Source organism: Cinclus cinclus, chromosome 1 (genome assembly GCF_963662255.1).
Source record: "Cinclus cinclus chromosome 1, bCinCin1.1, whole genome shotgun sequence".
Lineage (NCBI taxonomy): Eukaryota > Metazoa > Chordata > Aves > Passeriformes > Cinclidae > Cinclus > Cinclus cinclus.
Genome location: NC_085046.1, coordinates 38376512 through 38402851, shown reverse-complemented (window position 1 = coordinate 38402851; position 26340 = coordinate 38376512). Strand labels below are relative to the sequence as shown.

The following is a 26340-nucleotide window of genomic DNA, read 5'->3' as shown; positions in this document are numbered from 1 at the left end:
CAAGGGAGGTTCTCACACAGGGACCCCATGCTGGTGAGCTGACCTGTCACATGATGCAAGTTCTACACTCCTATTCAGATTACTAAAATGAGCTGAAGAAAGCTAGATTTCCCCTCCTCCCTCCCCCCCCCCCCCCAAATAAGCAAAATGCACAGTGACCAAAGTCATATTAATTTGCTGCCACTGGGAAAGCAATCCTGAGCAGCTGCAAATGATAAGTGAGTATACGAAGATAATCTAGCTATTAAAATCTATACCACAATTAATATCTGCTGAGCAGACTTTATCGCAGAGGAGAAAACAGAGAATCAGAGAAACCTGTGAGTCAGGCAAAATACAAGGAAAAAAACTCAGTTGATTTGTAAATTTATGGAAAGAGAGTAATATATTTTTATAAGCGAGTCCTACTTTGTTTCTGTTTTCACTGTTGATGTTTCAAACACTGTCAATGAATTATTTTTTCATGTAGTTCGGGGGAAGTGGAACAGTCCTGTAAACATTTTTAATATTAAATGAAGGTTTTAAATAGTATTTGATCATTCAAATATATGGCCTGTTTTAAAAAGTGCTGAGAGAGCTCTTAGATGCTCAGCATATTTGGAAATGAAGCCATGAAATGTGGATTTAGGATGCTAACTTTAGGCTACTGTTTCTGACATTCTTAACTTTTGAAACATACTTGCTCATGCAACGACAAATTAATAAAATCCCAGACCTCAGATTATTTTTAAAATCTATGCTTCTGGATGCAAGTTGTTTACAGATTACAATCAGGAGGAGCAGCTAAGATTACTGTGACCAAAAAACTGCACAGAATCATTTCCACATAATATCAGTTTGTTCCTTTTATACCTGGAATATGGTTCTCATAAAAAGGTGGCAGCAGTAAAACACTGCTCCTGGTTTGACTGCTAGAAAATCCAGTTTTGTTACCCTCCTGTCCATACTTTTTTTTCCTGAAGCACAGAGAAAATTATTATTCTGTTACTTCAGAAGAGTTTTGAGCATTTTGAGGCTTGTATTTTCGTGGTTCCATTTGGTTTGAAAGGGCTTGGATTTCAGCAAGAAGTGGCATGGGTCACAGTGCATGGGGACAGACTTCATGCACATGAGCAAAGGTCAAAATCAATCATAGCTTTGTATTTCCAGGCCTATTACTTTTGGCAGTTTACCCTGCCAGAAGGGACTAAAATATTTGCCTCCCAAAAGGAGTAAACATCAATAGGGGGCAGGAACATAATCAGCTTCTCAACCACTCGGCAATGAGAAATGAGGGTAAAGGAACCCCTCCTCGCTGCAAACACTAAGCCATATAAATGTTAGATGCAACATTTTCAGCGAAAAGTTGAAAGATTTCACAGCGCAGTGACTTGAAAAGGACAATAGGCCTATTTAGGCAATTATATTACGCAGGCTTTGTTATTAGGCAGCCCTGCTCAGCCCCAGAAAGTCTGGATAATCAAAAGTGTCCAAGTACAGGAAGGGGAAAAGTACAACCCCACCCTCCCGCACAGCCGCTGCCAGGACCTCTGGATTTGAAGGGTAAAGTCTATTTACCGAAGTTCCTTGGCCATTTTATACATCAACTGATATCCTTCCTCATGGGGCTGCGTGCTACAGCCCAGCAAAGCTCTGGAAAGCCCTCTGAAACCACAACTAATTTGGCCCGAGCCGCCCGCCCCTGTAAATTCACTGCTCAGAAGCTGCTGCCAGCCCCCCAGGCAGAAACCGTGAGGGGAGAGGGATGCTCCCCCCCGGCTCGCACGCATACCAGGGCCGGTCCCCACGGCCAAACAGATCTGGAAACTCATCACAGCTGTGCTCTGCTTTTGAGGTCTCAATAGGACGGGGCACAGCGTGGCCGACCGCGGCAGACAGCAGTCCTTCCGAGCACAATGTCCCTTTCACAGCCCCGCTCCCAAACCTAAATGCTGGCTGTGTAACACAGCCGCGCTTCATCGGCCGCCTGAAGGGCGGTATATAAATTAGACCTGAGCAAAGCCAGTCACTTGGCGTGTTTCGGGGAGGTGGGACCGCGCTCCGCCGAGCAGGGCAGGCGCCTCGCTCCCCCGAGCAAAGCCCCTCGGCTCGGCCGGGCTGCGGGGCTGGCGTGACGCGCACATGGTTAACAAAAACCCATCAGCAGCAAGTAGGGATTTAACTGGATGTGAGGATGACTAACTTCGCTGTCTGAAACACTATCTCCCTCTTTCAACTCCTTAACTTCACCGTAACCCTCTTCAAGGCATCGCCTCAGAAGCCTGGCTTTGTTCTGACAAGTTGCACCTTTGCTGCACAGACTCATTAGGCAAGCAGGGAGTCACCCAAAGATACATTGCTTTTCTCCCAAGCTCATCCCACCCTGACTTCACCAGCGAAAGCCTCTCATCATTTTTGTCTGCAGGAGTTTTTGACAGTGGTGCGTGTCCATTAGAGTTTTCCCGTCCCAGCAGCCGAATCGGACTAAATGCATCACAGTCTACATTGAGAATAGTTTCCCCCTTTCAGTTATTTTGGAAGAAAAATATCCCCACACTTTTTATTTTTAATGAAATTGATCAGAAACAAACTTTTTTTTTAATCACACATTTCAGAGCATTAAGCTAGACGGATAAAAATTTAAACAAAGACTCTATCCCTTAACAAATCGGTCCTAGCCATTTAGCTGTAAAGTTTATAGATGAACTTCAAAGAAAATAACCTGGTTCAAACAGATCTTGCCTTCTGGGCACTAGCAAACACACCTGCAGCAATTTGATACTTGGGAATGCAGATTACAAGTCCTTCACTTCAAAATGTTTGTTTTTTAATTCAGAAAGATGAAAGAAAACAAAGTAGTGAGCTTATTTTTTTTTTCCTGTGGAACACAGATGTTTCCAGTGCTTGCAAGGAATGGGAACCTGACCCAAACATCGCAATAATCCAGAATTTTGAAGGAAAACGTATGCTTTAGGGAGTCCCATCTTCATGAACTTTCTGAAAGTTAATACCTGCTAGCTCCTCTCTAGGCAAACACTTCCACCAAGCTGGAATGAGAACTGTATACTATGCGAGCCTCAACATCCCAGTGTGTTCTGCTGCCATGTCCATAACTTTTGACTTCATCAATTTGTTTTTACTTCTAACCCTAAGGAAATGCAGTAGGCAGTAGTCATCTATTTGATATCATTAGCTGAAACACTACATAATGCCAAACAAACTTACTCTTGTTTTGGGCCTACTCATTTGTTTTTTTTATCTGTTTAATTGATGAAGACTAATGAAGACCTTTTTAAATTGGCTTTTCCAAGGTCAGATCTCCATTCTTTGCAGCTCCTCTCTCAGGACCTGTCCTGTTCCCGCTTCCGCAGTATTTAGTTAGCTCATGTTTCACCAAAACTTACTGGTTCTCTCTCAGTATTTGTTGCTACTGCACTACGAGGGAGCAGAATATTCTAACTTACTCAAGAAACTATAAATTACTCATTCTTGCAGTCTTGACTCTTTTGTCCTCTTAAGAACTATCCTTGTCTAATTTAATTATACCAACCTGATTTTTATCTTACAACAAAAGGCGCGAGAATGAATTGCAATTAGAAGTGCAGTTGGTTCCGGTCTTACTTCTGAGTCCACGATTTTTTTGCAAACAAATAGTCTCTTTTTAGATCTCCAACAATATAACCAGAATCACATAAAACGTAAACTCATGTGAGTGCAAAATCAGGGTTTATTTTTTTTTTTGGCGTTCTTATAACACACCATGCAATACACAGCGGCTAACAGTTGCATTGCAAACCCATGGCAGATTTTTCCTCCCACATGGGAGAGGAAAAAAATACCACACAAGTTAAGGTCATGTTTGGGTTGCGTCTTATGCTCTATTTTTACTTTGCAGACCCTCATGGACTAGAAAATTCATGATGCTGCAGGAGTGCAGTAGCTTAGTGAGTTGTAACAGGATTAACGTACGGAAGATGTGCTGAAGTTGGAGACCTACAGCATTCTGCCCTAAACCCTACAATGGCCAGTTTTACCAGCATTTCAATTGAAACCCTGATGCTATCTGGGATTGTTTCTGGTTTGCTCCGAGTTTGCACTACCCATGTACTATTCCCTCAACAACCATTTACCTTTTACTCTACAATCACGTTTCTATCAAAGCAATATTTCTAAGGCCTAAGGCAACGGCTGCAGGTGTACTGGTGTTTTTTTGCAGAGCCAAAAACTAAACAACAAATTAGACCAAAAAAATCCTATCACACTTCTAACAATTACAAAATTTGATTATTGTTACATGAAATCACAGAAGTCGTCTTAAAAATGGAGAATCAGGAAATGCCAAAGTTAGAATTAAACATTGCTATCTTTGTATTTATAAGCATTGGAGCAACCTTTAAACTACTAAAATCTTTCTGGACCACAAAAAATCTAGTTCTGCCATATTTTCACGAGATGCCAGACAAAAATCTTACCCTTCAAGAGAATTTTAATAATTCATAATTCATTTGTATATTTACGCATGCATAAACTGCTTACACTTTCTTCAAAACGGAAAACTAAATTTGTTCTAAGATTTCAAACAGAAATCTTAATTCGGACTCACTCTAACTAAATTGTTTTTCCACATTTCTATTCCATTAACTTTCACAGTTCAAATTACAACCACCGTATTATGATTCAGGTTTCGGCCCGATTTTAAATTCCCGTGCAGTGAAGATTTATCCTACTGCTTACAAAGTTACAAGACTGGATTCCTGAATGCATTTTCCTGTATTTTTATTTACTCTTGTTAATATGCATTTCTTTGATTAGCTGAACTTTCCTATTATCAACACTTGTCTCTTATCACAGGCCCTAGGCAAATGACATATTTACCACTCATTCCATTCTGATAAGGGTAATCCTGTGTTTAACTTGCCCAAGAACAAACACTATATAGTTTGTTTTTAAGAATCCTGCTTCTAAGATTGAGAGAAAGAGCAGGACATTTTAAAGCCAGGAGTTATTTAAATAATATTTTGCAAGTGTATGCTTTTAGCGACAGTATATATGCCCCCTACTCCAGGAAAGTTTATTTAATTCCAAGTTTCCGCAATATCACCACTGAAGTTATACTAAAGTTTAAACCATGAAAGGAGGAAAACGCGTTTTTAGTAAAACATCTGGTTTGGATTTTTGTTTTTGCTAACCAAAGCTCTCCCTTAGCTAGTAACAAAATTTTGAAGCAAAAGCGCTGTTTCATATTTTGTTTGAAGCATTTTGAAAACAGTGCGAAGAAAATAAATATCCCATGCTGAACTTCACAGTCTCCTTTTAATTGTAAAGACATCAAAACATTTTCAGTGTTGTAGGCTGCTAGTCACTGATTTTTACAATTCTGTTTTCATTACTCAACCCACACAAATGTCATATGGTGTCTGAAAACTTTTGAGCCGAGTGAAACACTATTTCACCCAACACTCTTAAATTTCTTTTTCAATTACCTACTCCACCCCTTTGAAATGTCGAAGGGAACTCTTCTAATTCCTAGTTAACTTTTTAACGTAACGCAAAACAGAAATTTCCAACGGCATTATACAGTTAATGGTGTACTGAAGTGTTTGAGAGCGTGCTAAAACATTTTGATAGATAGCCAAGTCATTTATCTAAATCACCGTCAGAGCAGTGAAGCATCCTGCAAGCTTTTAAGCATAGCATAAGGTGATGTTTTCTGGCACTTTTTGTCATTTCTCAAACTTGAAACTCGGGTGTTAAAATGCCGCTGTTGTTTATCATCTATATATTTCAGCAACAAATCAAGACCCTATAACATAGTAACACATTTTCAGAAGTGTCCTACTACTAACTCTCACTCCTCTGTTTAACAGTGCATCGCTGTCTGGATCTGAAGGTATAGAAATAATTGATGGTTAAACTCAAAGGGTGTTCACAGTAAGTAGTTTTCTAGCAAAACAGCAACTTCTTAGAGCAACAAAGTGAAGAAGAAAGGTGGCAGCGAGGTCAGTACAAAGAAATATTGCCTTTTCTTCGGAAACTTATAACTACTGTCTGATTTTTGGAATGGCACCTATCCACTGCAATTCCACATCTTTGAAAGAACTGTAGAGATCAATATTTTAATTGCTTGGCTTCTCTGCTGAAATGCACTTCAAGACAACATGCATCCTGATTAGCAAATGTGCTACAAAATTAGATTAAGGAGGGGGAAAAGAAAAAGCTACCACACAGATGTTATGTAAATTCATCTTTCACTGGTTAGAGTTTTGCAAGTATTTGCTGTATTACATTATGATTTTATGTGTTCCTGTTTGGCTCCACAACTGTTGTTAGGATCAATATGCCACATGAGAAGGGATAAACAGAAAGGAGTCCCGTGCTTCTTTCGTTTTTCCTCTCTTGCCAAAAGGAGAAAAAAAAAAAGCTTGCAAACCACATTTTGCACAAAAACTCACCCCACCCCTCATTACCTCTGCGCTTAATTACCAGTCTTTCTTTTTTAAATACATGCAAGCAAATAAATAACAACAACAATTATAATAATAGTAATTGCTTTAAAGTGGAAAAATAACAGTTGGGACCTACATTGAGCACTGTGCCGGTGTTGCCACTCTGTTTGTGCCAATCCACTGAAGCATGCTTTGAGAGCCTTCTCCTGGAGCATGCAGGAAGACGGACTCGCAGTGTAGAAATCCAGCATCTGAGCAGGGCTCACTGCTAGAACGTCCATACAGTCAAACATGATTCCCCTTGCACAGAATGCCTGCAAAAGTGCTTTCCTCTAGGTGTGGAGGAAAATGGCACATAAAAGTACACCCAACTCCATCAAACTCTGCCCCTTTTTTGGCACGTAGGCTGTTGGTCTTTTTCCCAGACCAGAATCATGAATTATGACAGACAACACAGCTAAAAGCCTGTAATTGATCCAAATGATCATTTACCATTTTCCAGGCTGCCCAGCCAATCCAGCAAGATGGGGGGATGCGAGCCGCAGTCCAAGTTTTAGCTACCATCAATTTCCCCCCAAAATTTCTTGAGAGTCAGTCCAGCTCCTGGGGCGCTCGCCGGGTGTGTGCCGCGTCCCACGCCGTGCGATTCGCCCACCTCCCCGGGATAAAACAACTCCGGTGGAGGCTCGGGATCCCCCTCGGCCGTGAATAGATGCTTCTGCCTCTGAACAGCTCACTTCCTACTACTTGTGTCACAGGGAATGAAAGATTGAATTGCCTAATATATGCGAGTGAACTTTCCGTGAACCCTTCCCAGGCTGCTAACCTTCAAATGACCCAAGCGGTCTGACATCACCAGCTCCCAGGATTCTCACACGCCTTCACAACTCCCAGCAGCCCTGCAAAAAAGCAAGGCAGGCAGGCGGGCGGGCAGGCAAAGGCGAGCCCCAGCCCTGCCGGAGTCGCCCCGCGGCCGCCGAGCGGGCGGGTGCGGACGGGGAGCGCAACTTACAGAAAGATCCAAAATAATAAAGTAATTAAAAAAAAAAAAAAAAAAGGAAAAAAAAGCGCGAAACGCAAGAACGAGGAGGAGGGGAAGGGGGTGGGAAGTAAAACAACAGTGTTTTCAGCGGTTGCAGGGAGTGGAGAATTTGAACATTCCAGCTCAATTTGCTGAAAGTTCTGTGCACCCCTCCCTTCCTCACACACACACAGACACAGACACAGACACACAGACACACACGCACACACAGACACAAACGCACACACAGACACACACACATTCCTTTCCTCCCCGGAGAGGCGCAGGCCCTGCCGCTGTTCCACAGCCAGGGATACGGGCTTCGGCTCAGCTGCTGGGCTGGGCTCGGCAGCAACCTCATCCTGCCGCTGCCCCGGCACCGGCCCGCGGGGACCCCGCTCAGTACCGCCCGCAGGGCCTGTGGCCGGTGCCAGCCCCGCTCCCAGCGGGGAATCGCAGCGGCCCGTCCCTCCTGGGCGGGGGGTGGGGAGGGCGGTCAGGCCCCATCTCTCGGCAACATCCATCCCTCCGCACCATCCATCCCTCACCCTGGCTCCTAAGTCACCCAGCGCTCCCTGGCTTCCCCGAGGGGTCAGGTATGGCACTGCCAGGGAGGGTCTGTCCCCACCACTGAGCCCAGGGCAGGAAGCAGCCACGCATCCCCTCTTCTCCCTCCCCGGCCCCGCCGCCGCCGGGTCCTGCCTGTCTCTGATTAGCAGAGAGGGGCTGGGGCCGCTCGTGTGGCCCCGGAGGGGCTGTATCAGCTTTCACAGGGCTAATGAGCCCCAGCTCCCCGGGAGGGGAGAAAGGCCACGAGCCTTTCCATGGGGAACAGGGCCCAGCCCGTGGTGCTGAGCGGGGAGACCTCCCTGGGGCAGGCGGCCCCGGCCAAGCCCTCACAGCCACTCCGAAGGCAAAAGGGGCCGCTCCCACCCGCTAAGGTCTGCGCTAAACCACACTGCCGACAGCCCTCCCTCATGGCCGGTCTAGCTGTCAAAGGCTTCCCAAGTCTGTGGCCACAATGCCACAGACAGCCCTGTGCGGGCCCACCTCTTGCATGAAGCCAGCTGAGAGCTCCGTGCTTTTTAGACAGGTAACTACCCTCTCCAAAATCTTGATCACCGAGAAAGACTCCATGGAGGCTTCCACCAGTTCTTATTCCTACGGACAATTTAAACATTAAAAACAAGAGCCTGGAAACACTCCCTCCATCCCAGTGGGAAGAACATGAGCTCAGTAACCACATGCATGCTTTAATTCTAAAATAAGCCAAGCCACCTCAGCCCCAGCAGTGAGCATCATCCAGGAGCAAGTCACACAGGAGCCTCGCTTCCCCGCTGCTTCAAAGCAAGCTCAGGTGCAGAAACTAGAACACGGGACACTAGATTATTGCCCAGTTCTTGCAAAGCCCAAGATAGGAGTTGGGCAGAGAGGGGCACACTGAGCAGGCATGGCACACCACTGGCGACCGTAAAGAAATGCTGGAGAGAGACTCACCCTGGGACCTGTGCAGCCACTTTAATGGATGTGGTGTCCCCTCTCCACAAAAAGTCCTTTGATGAACCGAAAGCTCTCTGACAATGCCTGCAGATTGTATTAACAAAACTTTTCACACAGATTCAAGAATTTACAAAAAAGCCCCAAACCACAAAACAAATCCCCCACACAGCACACGCACTTGTTCCCTGAAACTGATATACCCACATTGAAAACCAGCGGCCAGCAAAAAGACCTGGTGCAATCTGGAAGCGAATCCTTTTGAAGAGATTAAAACAAAAGCTTTTCTTAGCCTCCTTCCCCCCTCAATGGGAGAGCTGTAGATGTCAGCTGTAGATGCAGCAGACAGCCTCTCTTTCCCTCTTCCCTTCAGGCAGAAGAGTTACAAATGCTGGAGTTTAACAGCGTCTTTTTAAAGGACTTTTTAAGGACTTTCTCAGCCCTTTGGGGTGTCCTCCCCCAGCCTGAACTCCTGCAGTTGAAGAAGCCCCTGACACTCTCTAATCTAAAATTTATGCACAGCATACACTTACTGAAAAAGCCATCCTTCAGGGAAGGCTTGTTTAAACTATTTTAGCACAGCAAAACAGTGTTTGTTGCATTAAAATAGCCAAGTGGAAAAGTGGCTAAACTTTTTTTTTTTTTAAACTTGGCTGACTACATTGCTAGAGTTTTGTTTGGAATAGCAAAGCTAAATTAACAGACAGTTATTTTCTAACCAGATGACACAGGATGCACGAGAAATTTGGAATAGGTAATGCATCAACGCAAAAATAACTGGAAAGGATGACACAAAACACAGTATGGGTTTTTTTCAGTCTCCAATTTAGGGAGAAAACAGTTTTTTGTGAGGACCAGGGTTCTTGGAACAGTTTAAGCTTATGCCAAGAAAAACATGTTGCCTGTGTGAGTTAAAAGTAAACAGAATCAGACAAACAGAAATACAGTTATCTTTATCCCATTAGCAGTCCTATAATAGCATATTCAAAAATAATACCTGTTGGTTGTACCTCAAAATGTAGAGTGGCAACATCTGAAAGTAAGGTGTCAGGAAGTGATGCTTAAGTGTGTAAAAGTTGGAAAAAGATTGCTTTTTCTCACTGTATCAAAATGAGCCAGGTCACTCATCATGCTTTGTTACAAATAATAGTTGCACTGATGCTTATATTTATTACTAAATGCACATGTAATTTAAAATTCCTCAAATCGCCCAATGATTTATTCACACACTATTTCTACAATACAGTAACATATGCATCTCTCATTTCACTTTGAAATAGCACACACTTGCTTTTCTTCAACAGAGTATTAGGAACAGCTACATTCATAAAATGGACAATATTTTCTAATTTAGATCAGGACTAATCATAATCATTGTGCTAACTAATAGTCCTCTAGTTAAATGTAATGAAACCTTAAGTATTGCCACGTATTTTAAACGCCTACCCAGCATCCACATAGGGGCAAGGAGGCAATAACTCTCCAATATCTCTGACTTTGTTCATGCAAAGCACATCAGTGCTTTGATCTGTTTTCTCTCAGACTGTGATAGCAGAAACTTTACAATAAATATATTCTTAGCTATAAGTGAAATAAAAAGCACAAGTTCAAGTCAGAAATCTATTTCCTCTGGTGTTACTGTATATTTGTCAGTGTGACATAGCACATTTGAAACCCATAATCATAAAACAAAAATTTACAGCCAAGGTTTAGGGTCTACATCTGTTTCTCTGGTTTTCGTACTGCAATTACCCACTGGACAATTCAGAAAGCAGCACTATGAATCATGTACTGCACACATGGTTGTGCTGGTCACTTTTTTGTTAGTACAAGAGGCTGAGGATGCCATAATGCTCTTCACTGAGAGAGAGAGAGAGAGGGAGCATTAACTAGAATTAGGATGAGTGCACCAGGCTCTCTAATAAAAATGACTTTACTAGAAGGAACAGAGCACTTCTGGAGCATTACAGGCATATTTATAGGATGAAGAAATTAAGAAGTGCATGCAGAAATTCTCCCCACTAAGTATCTCAGGGGAAGCAGACTTTTTTCTCTTTTGCATGCATTTTACTATTAATCAAATGTAGCACTCTCTTGAAACAGTTTTGACAGCAGAGTAAATGGTTACTAGTGAATGATGTGTGTGTTTAAGCAGTGAAAGCAGAGACAAAGTGATGTTTTCTTCTACTCCCTAGGCAAGAGCTGACACTAAGCTTGCTGCCTCAGCTTTGATACTCACAGATTCCTTTGTGTCAGTTGCTGGGAGAATCACTGGCAGTTCACTAACCCTGCCTCACACACAGGGGCTTTGATTTTTACCTCTTCATTGACGATAGATGTTAATATGAAACAGTACTTGCCTGCCTTGGCAGTTTTTTTCCCCCCTCCCCCCAACCAGTGATACAAATCTGAAAAATCTGAAAACCTGAAATCCCCCTTCACTACATGTAGATTTTGGTGTTGAAGGATGTTTTTTTCATGTCTCGAGCACGTGAATGATGTCAAAAATTATGAGGAAGAAAATCACTAGGTCACAAGAGAATGGCTGAAAATTTAAAATTCTAAGGTAGTCCTAGAAAATGGGTATTAATTGTGAGCAAGAATTGCCCTGAATAAAGTAAAACAGTAAAATTACTGGCATGAAATGGCACAAATGACATGGAAAAAACATGAAATACAGTGAAATTAAGTAAAAAACAGCGTTTCTTCCATTTACTACACGCTACTATTGCACAGCTTGCAATGACTAAAACAGGAATTTGCACTAACAGGAAGAATTACTTCAGGCCTGAAATATAACAGCAACTGGCAAAAGACAACTCAGTGCAGAGCAGTATTTTATTTTAGATGGGAAAAGCAGAGTTAGTCATCTCCAGACCCAGAACTCAGGCATGCAACCAGTCTGCGAATTACTTACTGATAAGGGCTTTTTGTCTGTTTTAATCAGTGGATATGTATTTTTAAAGATGCCTTTAAAGCTGATTGCTTAACTTAAAGGCTATAGAAATAATTAATCTCCACAAACTTGAGCATACAACCATGTTTCTTAGAATCCATACAATCCTTTGGCCTGGAGCCAGGGAAGAAATGCCCTATATGATAAAACTGGGAGTGTATCTGGCTCAGCAATCCATTTCTAAGAGTGACTGCTACTAGATCTTTCTAAGAAAAATACAGGAACCCCTAGTGATTGGTGAAGTATAACTCACCCAAAGGTCCTCTAATAGTCTATTCTCTAACAGCAAATCACTTAAGCATTAAAGCGTGAGATTTAATATCCCTTCCAATTTTTTTCTTTTTTGTAATAGCCCTAATATTCTAGACAGTCATATATAGCCAATATCTCTTTGAATTGTGATAAATTTGTAGTTCTGTGACACAGAAGTAGATAGTAAGTTATTAGGCTTTGAGATGAAGAAGGATAACATTTAAAAAACAAATGAACAACAAACCACTGTAAATCTCATCCATGTTGCAAATAAAGGAGAGAGACCAAACTGCACCTTTTTAAGGCCCCAAAAGCTGATGGCTGCAGACTCCTGAAAGGTTGGCAAAGAGGCAATGACATCATACGCATGAAGAGGGGACAACATGCATTTTTGAGGGATATGAAAAGAACATTATTAGATTAAAAAATGGCCACATGCTGAATCTACACTTGTTGTTTATGAAGATCCTGCAGTGCAAACACTAAATGGTTGCACTCACTGCTAAATGGTTGCCAGAAGAAAACAGAAGTGAGGAAAAAAAGGTTTGTCTCATTTTGTTTTCTTTTTAAATGACTAGGAACTGCTGCTTCAAGGTTTAGCCAAGAAAGAGATTTTTACTTCTAGCCTATAAATCCCTCAAATCATAGAATTATAATGGAAATGCTGAGGTAACTGGAGTGCTATGCATGGCACTGACACATTGCATTATATAATCCAGGGAGAATGAAGGTAAGGAGGTCTACAAAACCTAAGTAGAATCAAGATGTATCAAAGGGCAGAAGAGCAAGTAGAAATGTTGAATATTAAACTGCGGAGAATACTACTACTAACAACAAAGTTTCCTATATGGTGAATATGCTTATGGTTGGCTGAAGGCAAAACAGCACGGAACTCCACTAAAACTAAAACAGATTTAAAAAGGCTGTTCAAGTAACTACTTTGTTTCTGTCTTCTTTTAAGGAGGTGGAAGAAAGTTACCTAACAAAAGGATGGTATTTCCTGCTGTTCTGATATCCTGAAAGGTGTCTCAAAATGTATAAATAAATAATCTAAGAACATGCAGAATAAATGGGAGTTCCAAACATAGTCATTTTACCAGCCTGTCTGTAACCAGAATCATAATATAAATGGGGACAACTGTACTTCTTCTACAGGTTCACTAATTGCAGCTTGAACTGTTGGTGAAAAGTTAGGCCAGAAAAAGACCGAAGTTACCAAGTAATGACTGGAACTCCAGCTCAATACATATATATGTACACAGATTCTAACAAAGACTACACCTTACCTAAGTCCTATTTCATTTAGGTCAGACTTCAACAGCATTCAAGGCTTGTGCTCCTGTACTCTGACAAGAACAAATCATACAGAGGGATGGCAGAGGCCTGAGAAGACTGAAATACACTTGAGTGGAGCTCTGGTCACATAAAGCCCAGTGGAGATTAGACTGGATTATGCCATGAATATAAACTGCGATAGAAAAAAATAGATCCATGCTTAGCAGCTAGACGTGCGTATTCATGACAACCCAGTTCCCACTTAGCTAGTTCCCAAACCTACATCAAACACTGAGAGAACAGCCCAGTGTCCTATCTCTGAGGTACCTTAGGAAGAAGAATGAAGGGGTGACTGGAAGGTGCAGTTGCATAGCTACCTGGCTAGCAGGGGTAATGACAGCAATGACAATGTGGTGACATTGCCTGAAATCTGCTGGTAATGATGGTCATGCCAACACCTCCACTCTGCCCATTGCCCTAATGCACTGTACTTTCACACCTTTGTTTCTGTCATGCAGATGTGCTTTCTGTTTGGGAACAGCCTGCGTAAATTTTTGCGGTAAATGAGGTAGAATTACCCAGAAAGTGAGGTATACATTTAGAAAATCAACGACTGGTTTCTTTTGTAGAACATGTGCCATCAATAATGTGTGAATAAACTGAGGGCACATGTCCTCTGAGGGACACTGTTATCACTGTAACTTTATTGATGTAGCCTGAAAAGTAAACTTTACTAGAGGGGTCACTTTTACAAGCATACAGGTTATCATAGTGTAACTACTGTTGAGTAGGTAAAAGATTCTGTATATTCCTTTCATACTACAGTGACTGGGCTGTGACAGGTAACTCTTTCAAAAAGGAACAACTGCTTTCTCACCCTACATTGTTATACCAGTGTAACATTCAAACATAGATGAGATCTCAGGAAAAGTCAGGATGGGCTGGACCTCACTTGCATTCAGAACAAGCAATGGCACCATCAGTGACGTCCAGTCTGAAATGTTCACAAGATGTTTCCTGGTTTTCAAATGCTACTAGAATATACTTATCAAATCGTTCTTTGGTGCATTCCTCAAATTCTACTTGACCTGTACAATTTAAGCCAACAAAGAAAAATTTGCAGGGTCCCAAGCTGCTTCACTTAGCTAATCCCACATGATTAAATAGATCTGCAAATTCCCATACACTTAGATTGCAAGACTTCCATATTGGAACACTAAAGGGATTGAATGTCCACACATATTATGTCCATGTTCAGGGAATCACAACTGACACACATGTTTTAATCAAAGACATCTTACAGAGCTGGAGTGCAGTTAGATATTGTGGTGGTAAGCAGCATACTGCCCCAGGCTTTGTGCAGTATCATGTTTTTTTCCCCTTTTGGGACTTTTAGTCCAGATATAGTGGTGGACATGCAAGGTGGTCTCTAAGCATATGAGGCTTGACAGATCTATAAAACTATCAAACTGATTTTGCATAAACTAGACCAAAACCTCTTCATTTGGGTAACTTGACCCTTCGTCTGACTAAACAGTTCTGCACAAACTTTGTCATCACACTGAAAAAAATGCATTTCTTTCAATCCAATCACAATTTTGAGCAAGAATCCTCAAGAACAGGCTTCTCATTCATGGGACACTGATCTTCCATGTATCATTATCAGACTATTAGAAAAACAGACTTACTCAACTTCAACATGGGAAGAAGAATATGTATTCTGTCCTTTGACAAATGGCTTTGAGTTCTCACCCTTACTGCATCCATCCATTCTATCTTTGGCATGAAATATGCCAAAGGGTACACCAAAAGACAGGGTTGTGGCCAAGGTCTTTCAAGCAATTGTCAAGATTGTTGGATGGGTAAAGTAAGCCTGAATCTATAGAAGCTTTAGTTACCAGAAAGGCATGTGCACATTCCCAAACCTGAGAAATGCATTGTAACTCTTTCTAAAAAGTACTGCATGTTCTTATCCCCAGTCAGATCTTAAATGACAAGTTGGTGCATATGTGCTAATTAAAACCTAAAAAAAGTTAAAGGTCCACCTGTTGGATTCTTAAATTTGTCTAAAAATTTTTACATTTGGGATTTTTTTTAATTTTCTTTTTTTGTTTGTTTGTTTGTTTTTGTTTGGGTTTTTGGGGCTTTTTTAACAGACTTACTAAGAGAGAAGGGCACACCACTGATACTAAAGCCTATTCTGCTAGCTGAACAATGCAGGAACATTATGTGACTCGGAGGTAGAACTTCACAAGCATGCATGAAAGGCTAAGAGCTTTGCCAACACAGATTATCAGACAGAACCTTACTGGAAAAAATGAGGCACAAAGATCTAAGTGAAGTATAAAACTTACTGAGACTTGAATGACATGTTGACAGATACCACTCCACTCTCCTGCTTCCTATCAGAACCCAACAGCCAAAGCAGAGATTCCTAAGCAGTGTTTTTACAGGCTAGGCTTAGTCTCTCCCTCATCTTATCAGCAGCCTTCAAAGGGACTGTGGGTGGATCTCCTCCAGGGAAAATTAAAAAAAAAAATTAAAAGCCAAAAAAAACCCCCTCAGAAGTGCCACCTCTTCCATACAAATATATTGATGCAACTATAGACGCTTTGCTTGAGCTGAGAAAACATACCTGGCTCTTCTAAAGGAGAAATTAAAGAATTTGTGCTTCAGCCCTCCAGCCTTGAGTGGCCTTAGAGAAGAGGAATAGCTAAGGAGAGAGTCTAATCAGGATGCAGGGAAAATCAATACTCACTTCTTGAAATGCCTTAGGCAGAAATGAACAGTTTAAGGTTGAGACATTTTTCTGCTCTTTCTGCATGAGAAAATGTGCTGAAGACTGAGTACACAGGTGAGAACACAAAGGTAGGAGAAGGCTTTCAAGAAGACTAAAAGCAATCCAAAACATATTATACCCTAAAGTTCTTTGGGAAATCTTATCTTTTAAAAGTTTCCTAGTTTTGCTGCATGAGAGATCTTTCTATACACCACTCAAAGTTGTCCAAAGTAACATTTTCAGCAATAAAAGCACACCATTGTACTGTTATTTTCTGACTTTGGTGTGGAATACAATTATTTAAGACTCAGTGGGAGAGTATGAAAGGAGCAGGAGTGTAATTCCAGTTCAGGAAAAACTCCAATAACTGACAACAACTAAGAAACACAAGATAGATGCATTGTATTGTAGGGGTGAGTCCCATTGGCTGGAAACCATGACTCTCCCAGCAGGACTCAGTTACATAGCAACTCCTGAGGGCAAATTAACCCTTTCCCAGCTAACATATCTGGAGTGATTTAGGAGACCTTTTCCTTCTCCTGCTGCAGAATAATTTCATAGGTTTGCAAAAATTGTTTGGAAAAAATTGAGTTGAATGCTACCAGGGTAAAAGCAAAGCTATCTGACTCACCACAGGATACTGATGGTACAATGAAGAGAGATTGAAGGGTCTAAATGATATTTTATATCTTCAAGTTTTGTGACATATGTAAAACACAAAGTGTATTGCTCATCAAATAGTTCATGCTTAGTCTGTGGGGACCCAATCTAGAATGCATTTATCAAGTATCAATGGTCTTTCTCATCCAAATTCTGCCCACTCATTGACTTCTGTCTATATAGTTATTGAAGAATTAAAGAGTCCTCAGCTGGCATAGATAGTATTTAATCTAAAAGAGAATTTTTCACTGTCAGAGAATGTGTTGCTTTCATTCAGAATTGCACAGGCTCATTATTGTAAGCTTCTGAAACTTCTACAAATCTTATAATACTAGTTGGTTTGCTTCTAGTGTCCTTTCTAATTACTGACATCAAGTAACTTGATGAATTTGGGAATCTCTGTTTATCACATCACAGCAATTTCCCTATTTTATTTTTAGAACTGCATTACACTTCAGCGTATACATATCAAATGTGAACACAAATACTATATACTCTTAGCATAGCATTATTCATATTCTTCTGGTTATTAGAAATAATAAAGTTTGAATCTAAAAAAGTCAGTATCTAAGACAAAGACTCCTGAAGCTCTCTATTTTTAAAATGTTTAAATTCAGCTACATTAGTTTTCTCCCTTGTAAGAGACCTAGACGATCCCTGGGGACCAGGAAGGGCACATGTCCTCATTCAGGGCATCCCTGGTGTGGTCACAATTCAGTGCTTTGAGCCACAGCTGCACACTGTTAGGAAAAATAGTTACTAAGTTTCCAGAGGAGCAAATAAGAGATCAGGTTGATGTGATATTACACTTAGTTTTGACTGTCTTCTGGTCACAGTAAGCAAGCTCTATTTCCTCTTTCCTTTCTTTTTACAGGCAAAATTGGATTCATGGTAGAATGGGCATTAAACAATGCTTGGAAAGACAGGCACCAGCGACACTGCCCCAGTTCAGACAAGCAGGGTAAGACTATACCTTTCCTTTTCTTTCCTTTACTCTGGAAGACCCAAGGACAGTCTTACCTGAAGGTTAGAGGAGAAAAGCCTTGAACCAATTCATCTTCTGCTCCTCTTCCCCCACCCACCATGCTCACACATGGACACAGCAGGTGCTGTAAAATACACCTCCCACCAACATCTCTTCATGAAGTAAAATCCCCACTCAGCAGCAGCTCCTCAGTTCCCGTTCAGATCAGTCAGAAGAAACCACAGTCTTGTTAAAGTTTCCTTTTTCTTAGCTGCTTTAATAAAACAGGTAACCTTTGTGTGTTACTGAAAGGACTATCTACATGGTTAAGATAGGCCTTGCTTTTCTAAAAGCTTCACTTTCTAAAAGTTCATTTGCATTTTTTTTCTATGGTTCTCATACATCACTTGCAAATCCAGATGGGATAAAAAGATATTATTTAAAATTCTATTTATTATTTAATTTGGCTTCTTGCATTATATCTTGAAAACTCATCTTGAATTACTTAGCTGCTGACTTTCATAAAAGTAGAAGTACCAATATAATGGGTGGGAGATTAGTACAAACGGAGCAACTTCAGAAATATTTTGTGATCTGAAAAATAATTAGGAAGAATCAATTTAATTTCTTATTATGGAGTTTTTTAAAAGCTCATATTTTGCTATCATTATTCAGCTAAAATTGTCACTGATGCCACAGGAAATGTAGCCTTCAAAAGGGAAAAAAACCTTCAAAACCTGAAGGACCAAGTTCAACACACTTATATTCTGTTGAAAGTACCTTTTAATATAAATGCAACACAGATTTATCAAATATTTGTGCTCTTCATTAAACTAATGCCTCCCTGCACCATAAACAACCAGGTGCAAAATATAGGTGTATTCCCATGTCCTCTTACTAAGGTAGGTGATATCAAAATAAATTTCCAACCGTATTATATCAATCTCCAGTATTACTGCATCAGTACTATAGCCATAATTAACTAGCTGCAGGTCAAATTTCTAATAAATCTTTAGAAATTAAATGTATAATTTGTCAAAACCACATGTCCTCATAAATTGATTATTCAGAATTTAGAAGCTTTTTAATTAGGAAGAAATTTATGCAATAGCATGTGTAATAATTACGAATCAGCTCTTCTGTGATATTTTTGTACATCAGCAAAAATTAAAACATTGGAAAACATTACCAGGTCATTGCAGTATTTCAATGTCAAAAGAAACACATAGTTTAAATGTAGAGGTTAAAGATATTTTCCCGTATCTTTTACATCTAATATAGCTTTATGATCTCAGAACTGGAATCATTAACCAAATACAAAATCAATGAGAAAAAGATCTAATCTGACCATTTTCAAGCACAGAGTCACTAAAAATGATTTATGCCACTGTAACACTTTTTTTTTCCATGATTCTGTAGTTTTACTAAACAGCATATATTCTAAGTCAAACTTCCATTTTATGCTACACTAAACAATATTTTGCCTTTCTCATCCATTCTAGCTAAAATTCTGAAAGAGTTTAAAACTTTAAAAGTATCACCTTTGTGACAAGCATCAAGATGATGGGTACGACCCTGGCTGCTAAATAGAAAACTAGAGAAAGTTAAGTGATATTTGTTCATGGCACACAAGCAGCAAAAATTGTACCCCAGCTCCCCTGCTCTCCCCTCCTGTGCTTTCACCACGGGCCTATTCAAACTCTGCACCCCCACAAGGGCTGTGGGTACTTCTATCAACATTTCATAGGAGAAGATTTTTTTTGACAGAGAACACAAAAGCTGCTTTGTGTGAAGTCTGGACACTTTTTTTCTACCTAATAAAAACATGAATAGAAGTGGGACCTCAGCAAGCATATGGCAGAAAGTCTGGAGTAACTGAAAAAAAAGGGGCCTAGGAGAGTTTGCTCTCTGTCATTCCCCACCAGTGTTTACTGGTGAATGTATATGGTGTAAATAAGGAATATGCAGAGCGGCCCATAATGGAACATTGTTTATGTGCACATCCTGGCAAATGCATATACAGCATGGAGACTATTTCCAAGCAGAACATAAACACAAAAAGGGAGTGATGACAAACAAGTATTCCAAGGCAAGAAAAATGTTACTCCATATACAAACCAAACAAACTAAAGTGGTTTCTCCCCTGCTAGGATCCAACTGGCAGATCTCAGCTGCACACACTATGTAGCTGTTAAAGAAATGAGAGACATTCCAGGCTTACTGGTTGGCTTTCTTTTTCTTAAGAGACCTTATTATGCTTCCAATATTAAAAAGAAAAACACAGTTAATATTTTATTTTACTCTCTTGCAAAAACACAACAAAACAAAACAGCCCTTTCTTTCAGCCTGAATAAGAGCTGGGGAGATAGAGCTGATGCCAAGAAAACACCATAAGGAATTAAGTCACAGCTTTTCTATTTCAAGTTCCCACTGAATGATAGAGATGGCTCTTTCTTCTGCAGGTCTCTCTGACAAACCTATTACATGGCTTCAGCAAGTGACACAGTGTGACAGTAACTTAGAGGTTTCATGTCCTGGCAGAATGTTTTTCTTTTAATCATTACTCATATAGATTTAGAAGAGGGTTTAGAAAACCCGAGTCCCTGCAATTTCAAGATAGCGAACCAGGGACATGAAACTTTTTGTGTGCTTACTTCTGGAGAACAGTATTGTGCCTTGACAGCTGCTATGCAAATAAATGGGTGCAATTGTATTAGTTTAAAACTAATTTCAAACACGCAACTAAAGGAGGAAGAAAAGATGACAAGCAGGAAAACAGACAGTAGAGTGACAACAAGAACCACAAAAAGTCAACGGATAAGGCAGAGCTTTCTAAATAATTAATAGGCTTTTTTTAGGATATTAGGCACTAGAAGGTAGCAGCTTTAGTGTGAGATCATAGGAGGTCCAGAACAAAAATGTGATGTCCCATACAGAAATATATACAGAGCCAGCCTGTGATTTTTGCCCATTCTAAGATACTCAGAGTGTGCCTCAATTTCTCCAGAGCTCAAGATATAGACCCAACAAAATTGAAATACAAGTTCAGAACTGGGGTTTGCACCTGTAAGTAAGTTTTTTGCTAGTCCGTCAAAACCTGGATGCAAATGTCCCATGTTCTGCCTTTATGAACTCTTGGAACTTGGGTGCATCACTCATTGGGAAGTGATAGAGCCTGGGCTGGGAATATTGGTAGCACTTTTACAATATATAGAGTCCTTTATGGAATCACATTATTCTTTGATTTTCCTTTTTTTCATTTATCACTTTCATTATACAAGACCAAAAGAACCCTAACAAAGCCTCTATCTGGTGACTGGTTTAATGTTAATACTTTTCAATTAAAATCACACTTTAGAATCTGAAGGAGGCTTACTTAATTTTACTTTTATTTTAATTACTCCTGACTGCACACCTATGTCATCCGAACATTACCTTATGCACGCCCACTGCTTGGGTTTCTCTTCAGCTGCTTGCAGACTTGTACAGAGCCTTCACTGTGCTTCACAAAACAACACATTTCTCGTAATAACTCTTGGCTGCACGGACCACTTATGGCACGGTGACTGGGAATGCACACACCAATGCCAAGTACAAGCTCCCATGCTCTTTCCTCATTACAGAAGGTATTTCTGGTGACTGAATACCTTCTGCATATTAGAGCTGTTGGCTGTATGAAGGGAAATTTTTTGTGATGCGTGCTACACTGGGCAATCATACAGCAAAGAGGAGGATCTGTGATGGCTGTCGCAAAGCTAAGTCACAGTGGGTGCTGTAAAGATTTTAAATAAAAGGGGTTTTAGTAAGTCTCCACATCTTACCACTTACTCTTAAAGAAAGGTACTAAACTATGGGAAGAATCTTAAAAAAATGCCATATGTATAAAATTCATCATGAGATGTAAAGAATCTTTTTATTCTCTTCATCTAAGTTTCACCAGTCAAGTGAGGCACTCAGTTTTCATCTGAGAAGTTTTCAGCTTTAAGGACTCAGAAGAATGGCCTACAAACATGACCAGACTGGCATGTTGAAAGGCTAAGAAACGGAGGGATAAGGAAGGAGTATTCTAAATTAATAGCACTAAGCCTTTTAATATGTATGTCAGCATTAAGATTTATTTTACATTTGAGGCTGACAACACTGAGTAATTCAGATATGCTAAAGTGAATTCAGGACCTGCAAAAGAAGCAACAAAGGCACTGGAAAGGTATTGTGAAAACACGCTTGAGACCAGCTTTGCACTCCTTACCAACTGTCTTCCAAGCTGTGCAATCTTATACATTGTTGTTTACTAGACAACTACATAAAAACTAGTATTCTTTATATATTACTCCCATCCCCTTTTTAAATTAAAATTGAGTTGTTATTTTAACCCCACTCAAGTATGTAATATAGTGATGACTGTAAATCTTTATGATCACAAAATCCCTTTGATTTATCCCTCAGTTTACTAGCTTTAACAAACATAATCCTAAAAACAATACAGAGGAAGATCTTACAGGCCTTCAAATGTTGGAGAGGGAGCAGTGAATGACTGCATAAGTAAAGCTACAGCTTCAGGGCCCAAGACTTTCCTGTTGGGAGGCTTTCTGAATGCTGTTAATAAGGTCCTGCCAGTGGAACCAGGAGAATATCTTCATAAAAAAGGCCTTCAGTGTGGGAAAATACAATTTTCCAGAAAATTTTTAATAAAAAACTTAATAGATGTGGGACCTGAATCTAACAATAGATATAAGTATGTCTAAATACACAGGAAAACATGAATATTATTAAAGGTGGCAAGTCCATCTTGCCTACCCCCCACCTCCAGATCTGTAGTCACGAACATGAGGATGTTCAAAGCTTATGTGAAGATACCAGACCCAGCTCTCCATTATTAGGGACCATATGGCAGCAGCCAGTTAAACACACAAAAAGAATTATTTCATTGTCTGCTCAGTATTCCATGCTGGGACAGCCAGAAGAAAATACATGGAATCAAAGCAAAGTACACCTGCTTTGTCTATCAGTCTTGGCCTTAGCCAAGATGCAATTACCTCCCTGCATCACGACTGACCCTCTGAACATTCTGAGAATCTATATTAAACCAACATTTTAGCACTAACTCTCCCACATGAATTCCAGAGGGTCTATATACAGGCATGGCAGTTTCTTTTGACAATACCTACACTCATAAATGCAACAGATCAGAGCTCTGTTCCAGCCCTGAGGCTCAGCTTGCCTTCAGAGCATCTCCCACGCCATTACAGCACTACTTAGGGGTAACTACAGAGATAGTTCCTTGATCAGCTGCCCCTGATCCACACCTGGCATTGCTGGGTAGAGGAGGCCTGTGTGCCACCTTTCAGTATGGGCAACTCACAGTACACGACCTCAGCCTATGTCCTGACCCTGCTTGTTTTTCTGATAGTCTCTGAACCTCTGCAATTCACTCTATCCACCAACATGGGCAGGAACTAGCAAGTCTAAGAGCTTCCTATGGCTTTTGCAGACCCTCAGGACAGTTCATCACACTCTAGTGGAGAAAGAGTTCATGTGAGTAGATGTGAGACTTCAAAGCCATGAGAAGTTCCTGAAAACAAGAACTGCAACAGCCACTCTTTTCAAGCATCATTGCTAGCAGAGGGTTGGAGTCCTTCCATGCTATCTCTGGAGCTGCGAGCTGCCACCACTTGGCTAGCAATACTTATGCAACATTTTTATATGTGCACTGGATCCACACAAGAAATCTGATCAACCACCTTCAGGAACCATACAAAACTTTGAAAGCTTCCAGCTGGCTCATTTATTTGCCCATCTTGGGTACTCACATATCTTTTATAACATTCCCTTATTAAAAAACAAAATTTTTATGGGTTTTGTACTGTCTAATATGTAAGCATATGAACAATAAGTCAGTGCCTTCAGTGACATCATCCCCCTCCTTGAGCTGAGATATGGAGATGGACCTGATGAAAGAGTGAAAAGAGTATTTTGTACTTTCCTCTCCTGCATGTATCTCCCAAATGGACTTGTCTTAGGTAGGAGTGATGTAATTCCTCTTTTCTTAAAAGGGTCAAAAAGTAGGAAAATATCCCTTCAACACACCAAGAGGACAGTTTATCACGTGGGAATTATGGTCACGTATTTGGAGTTCAACTGCAACCACAACATGTCTCAGTGCTGGCACTGGCGCATGAAACTGGAGGTGACCTTGCTGGTCACTTACATTTCATTAGTACAATGAAGCTTTTACTGGTTTCTTATCAGTGAGAAGAAGAAGTGCCGTCCTGGTTAGTAAAAATCACTATGCTTCCCCTAAGTGCAAAATTTGGTATTGAGACAACCCAGATGCTTAAGCTTATCACACCAACAACAAATTCCCTTCTGGGAGGAACCTACCCTATCTTCTCTCATTAGTTTGGTCCCAATTCTTTCTATTTCTTAGCTAGTCATTATAGCTATCATTACCCTTGCCCCTGTCCAGCTAAAACAACTTTGGCCAAAAAGGCAATCATCTAATGTATCTAGTAGGCTCTCCATGCTCACCCAGGATGTCCACAGTCAACATGGAGACGGGACTGCTTCCAGGATGAGGGTGTTGGACACCTAGTTAAGATGCCAGGAGGGAAGGGATACACTCCTTAGCAGGTGTCATGAAGGGCAATCTCTCAGCCAAGGAGCCAAGGCCAGGCAGTCCTTGCCCTGTAACCCCCAGGGACAAGGCAGGCTACAGCGCCACACAATGGACTTGTGTGGAGCTGAGCACTATGGCCAAGGGATAGAAATCCTTACAGTGGTCCTACCCAAAAGCAGGAATCACTAGAAAGCCAACTGCAGTGCACACCTGCTAGTCTGAGAGGAAGAAGCTGGCATGAGACATGACTGCTTTGCTTTCTCTAAAGGGGACTTTTAACAGCAAAATCTCTAGACCTTAATTTGTCAAAGCACAGTACTACTGCAGCTTCCTTATCTTCAACAGGGTTTGTTCATGTTCAGCACATTGAAATGAGACCACCCCTTAGTGAATAGGGCTGACAGCAAATACTTTATCACTAAATAGAACCATTCAAAGCCAGACAGTACTGGAGGTTGAGAATCTAGGCTTAAACATATTCCTGAGCTAATCATGCTGCTCCTAGGGCAAAAAAACTATGAAAGAAATATGACACTTAAGCACAAAATTAACATATTTTGCAGAGAAATAAGATTAAATTATTGAGCAGAACTTTTTTTAAGCATTTCTGTGAATTCAATTGTGATCTCAAAATATGTAATCTGTTGGGTTCACGTGACATTTCCATTGATGATAAACAATGTTCAAATATATCAAGTAGAGGGTGGCCTACTTGTTTAAAGTTCTAATTGTTAATGTTAATGGATGACTAGTAACAAAATTTGCAATCCTATGTTAAGGGAAAAGAGCCTAGACAGAATTATATGAGAAAAAAAAATATATAAAAAGCATTTTCCATAAATACTTATGTTTTAAATTCACGCCTTCAAAGCCAAGTGTATGCCACTGGAGTAAAGGATTTAACAGTTGTGGGTTTCTGTTGTTTTTAAGAGTTAGGGATACTGGGATTACTCAGTCTATAGAGAACTCAGTGTAGTTGGAAAAGTGGGTGAACAAACAACTTTACTGCCACAGCAAACAAAACCTGATACTGATTTTTCTTATCCATACTGTCGACGTCACAAAAAGCTACACAGATGTAAATCAACTGGAAATAATGGTTACTCTGAATTCTTGCTGGTCAAATACAGCAGAATTTGACCTGACATGAAGGCAGAAGAACAACTGTGCAACTGCATTTATGCAAGAAAATAGTAATATAATATAATCTTTACTTAAGAACCCTACAAAATTTAAACACTGACATAAACTAGTTTTTCTTTAAAAAATTTGTTGCTGAGTTTTCAGGGCCACAGTAGGCTTTCAGACAAAATGACAGAGTATTAATATGAATTTGGGCCAGCATTTTCAAACTGAACATTTAAAGTCAAGATAAATATCTTTTTTATGTGCCAAGTGTTTATGGTTCACAGATAGTCTGATAATGACTGAGTCAGGAAGGACAGACCCACTCCAGTAGTGAATTTTAGAGATGCAGCCCCTGCTTGTATCAAATTAAAGTAACTATGCTGCTGAATCACAATCAAAACATGAAAAGCCAAACTCAAGTCTCTAGAAATACTCAGTCTTGTATAGGTGGAAACAGAGTAGCAAAGTTTGCTCAGTTACTTGGGGACTAGTCTGATCTGATTATTAACATATTTTTTTCGTGAGACCCTAACAATTAAATAAAGCAGTATCAACTCACAAAATACATAGCAGCCTTAGAAGTTAAGAAAAAGGGCATAAATCACATTTGAGACAGAGGAAAATAAACACCATGAGAACTAGTACTTTTTGTTGCTTTAGTTTTTTTGTTTTGGACATCTTTATTTATACACAAGATGAAAAAACACTGCAGAAAGTTTTAGCACAAGTGGGTTTTTAAGGTGATCTCTATCTACTACAGAAATAAT

General features: G+C 40.4%; 1 protein-coding gene across 5 annotated transcripts in view; it reads right to left on the bottom strand.

The window, feature by feature from the left end:
- RARB (retinoic acid receptor beta) overlaps positions 1–26340 on the bottom strand; it is a 191030-nt gene that overhangs the window by 83224 nt on the left and 81466 nt on the right. For 2 of the 5 annotated variants that reach the window (XM_062496336.1, XM_062496344.1), the window contains exon 1: positions 6562–6718. The exons of 1 other annotated variant lie outside the window; for it this stretch is intronic. In XM_062496336.1, coding sequence (XP_062352320.1) covers positions 6562–6718 — 157 coding nt within the window. Of the gene's footprint in view, positions 1–257; positions 273–6561; positions 6719–8488; positions 8521–8943; positions 9031–26340 lie in introns of those variants that run through there. 2 more of the 5 variants (XM_062496318.1, XM_062496310.1) reach the window with 2 other exon arrangements.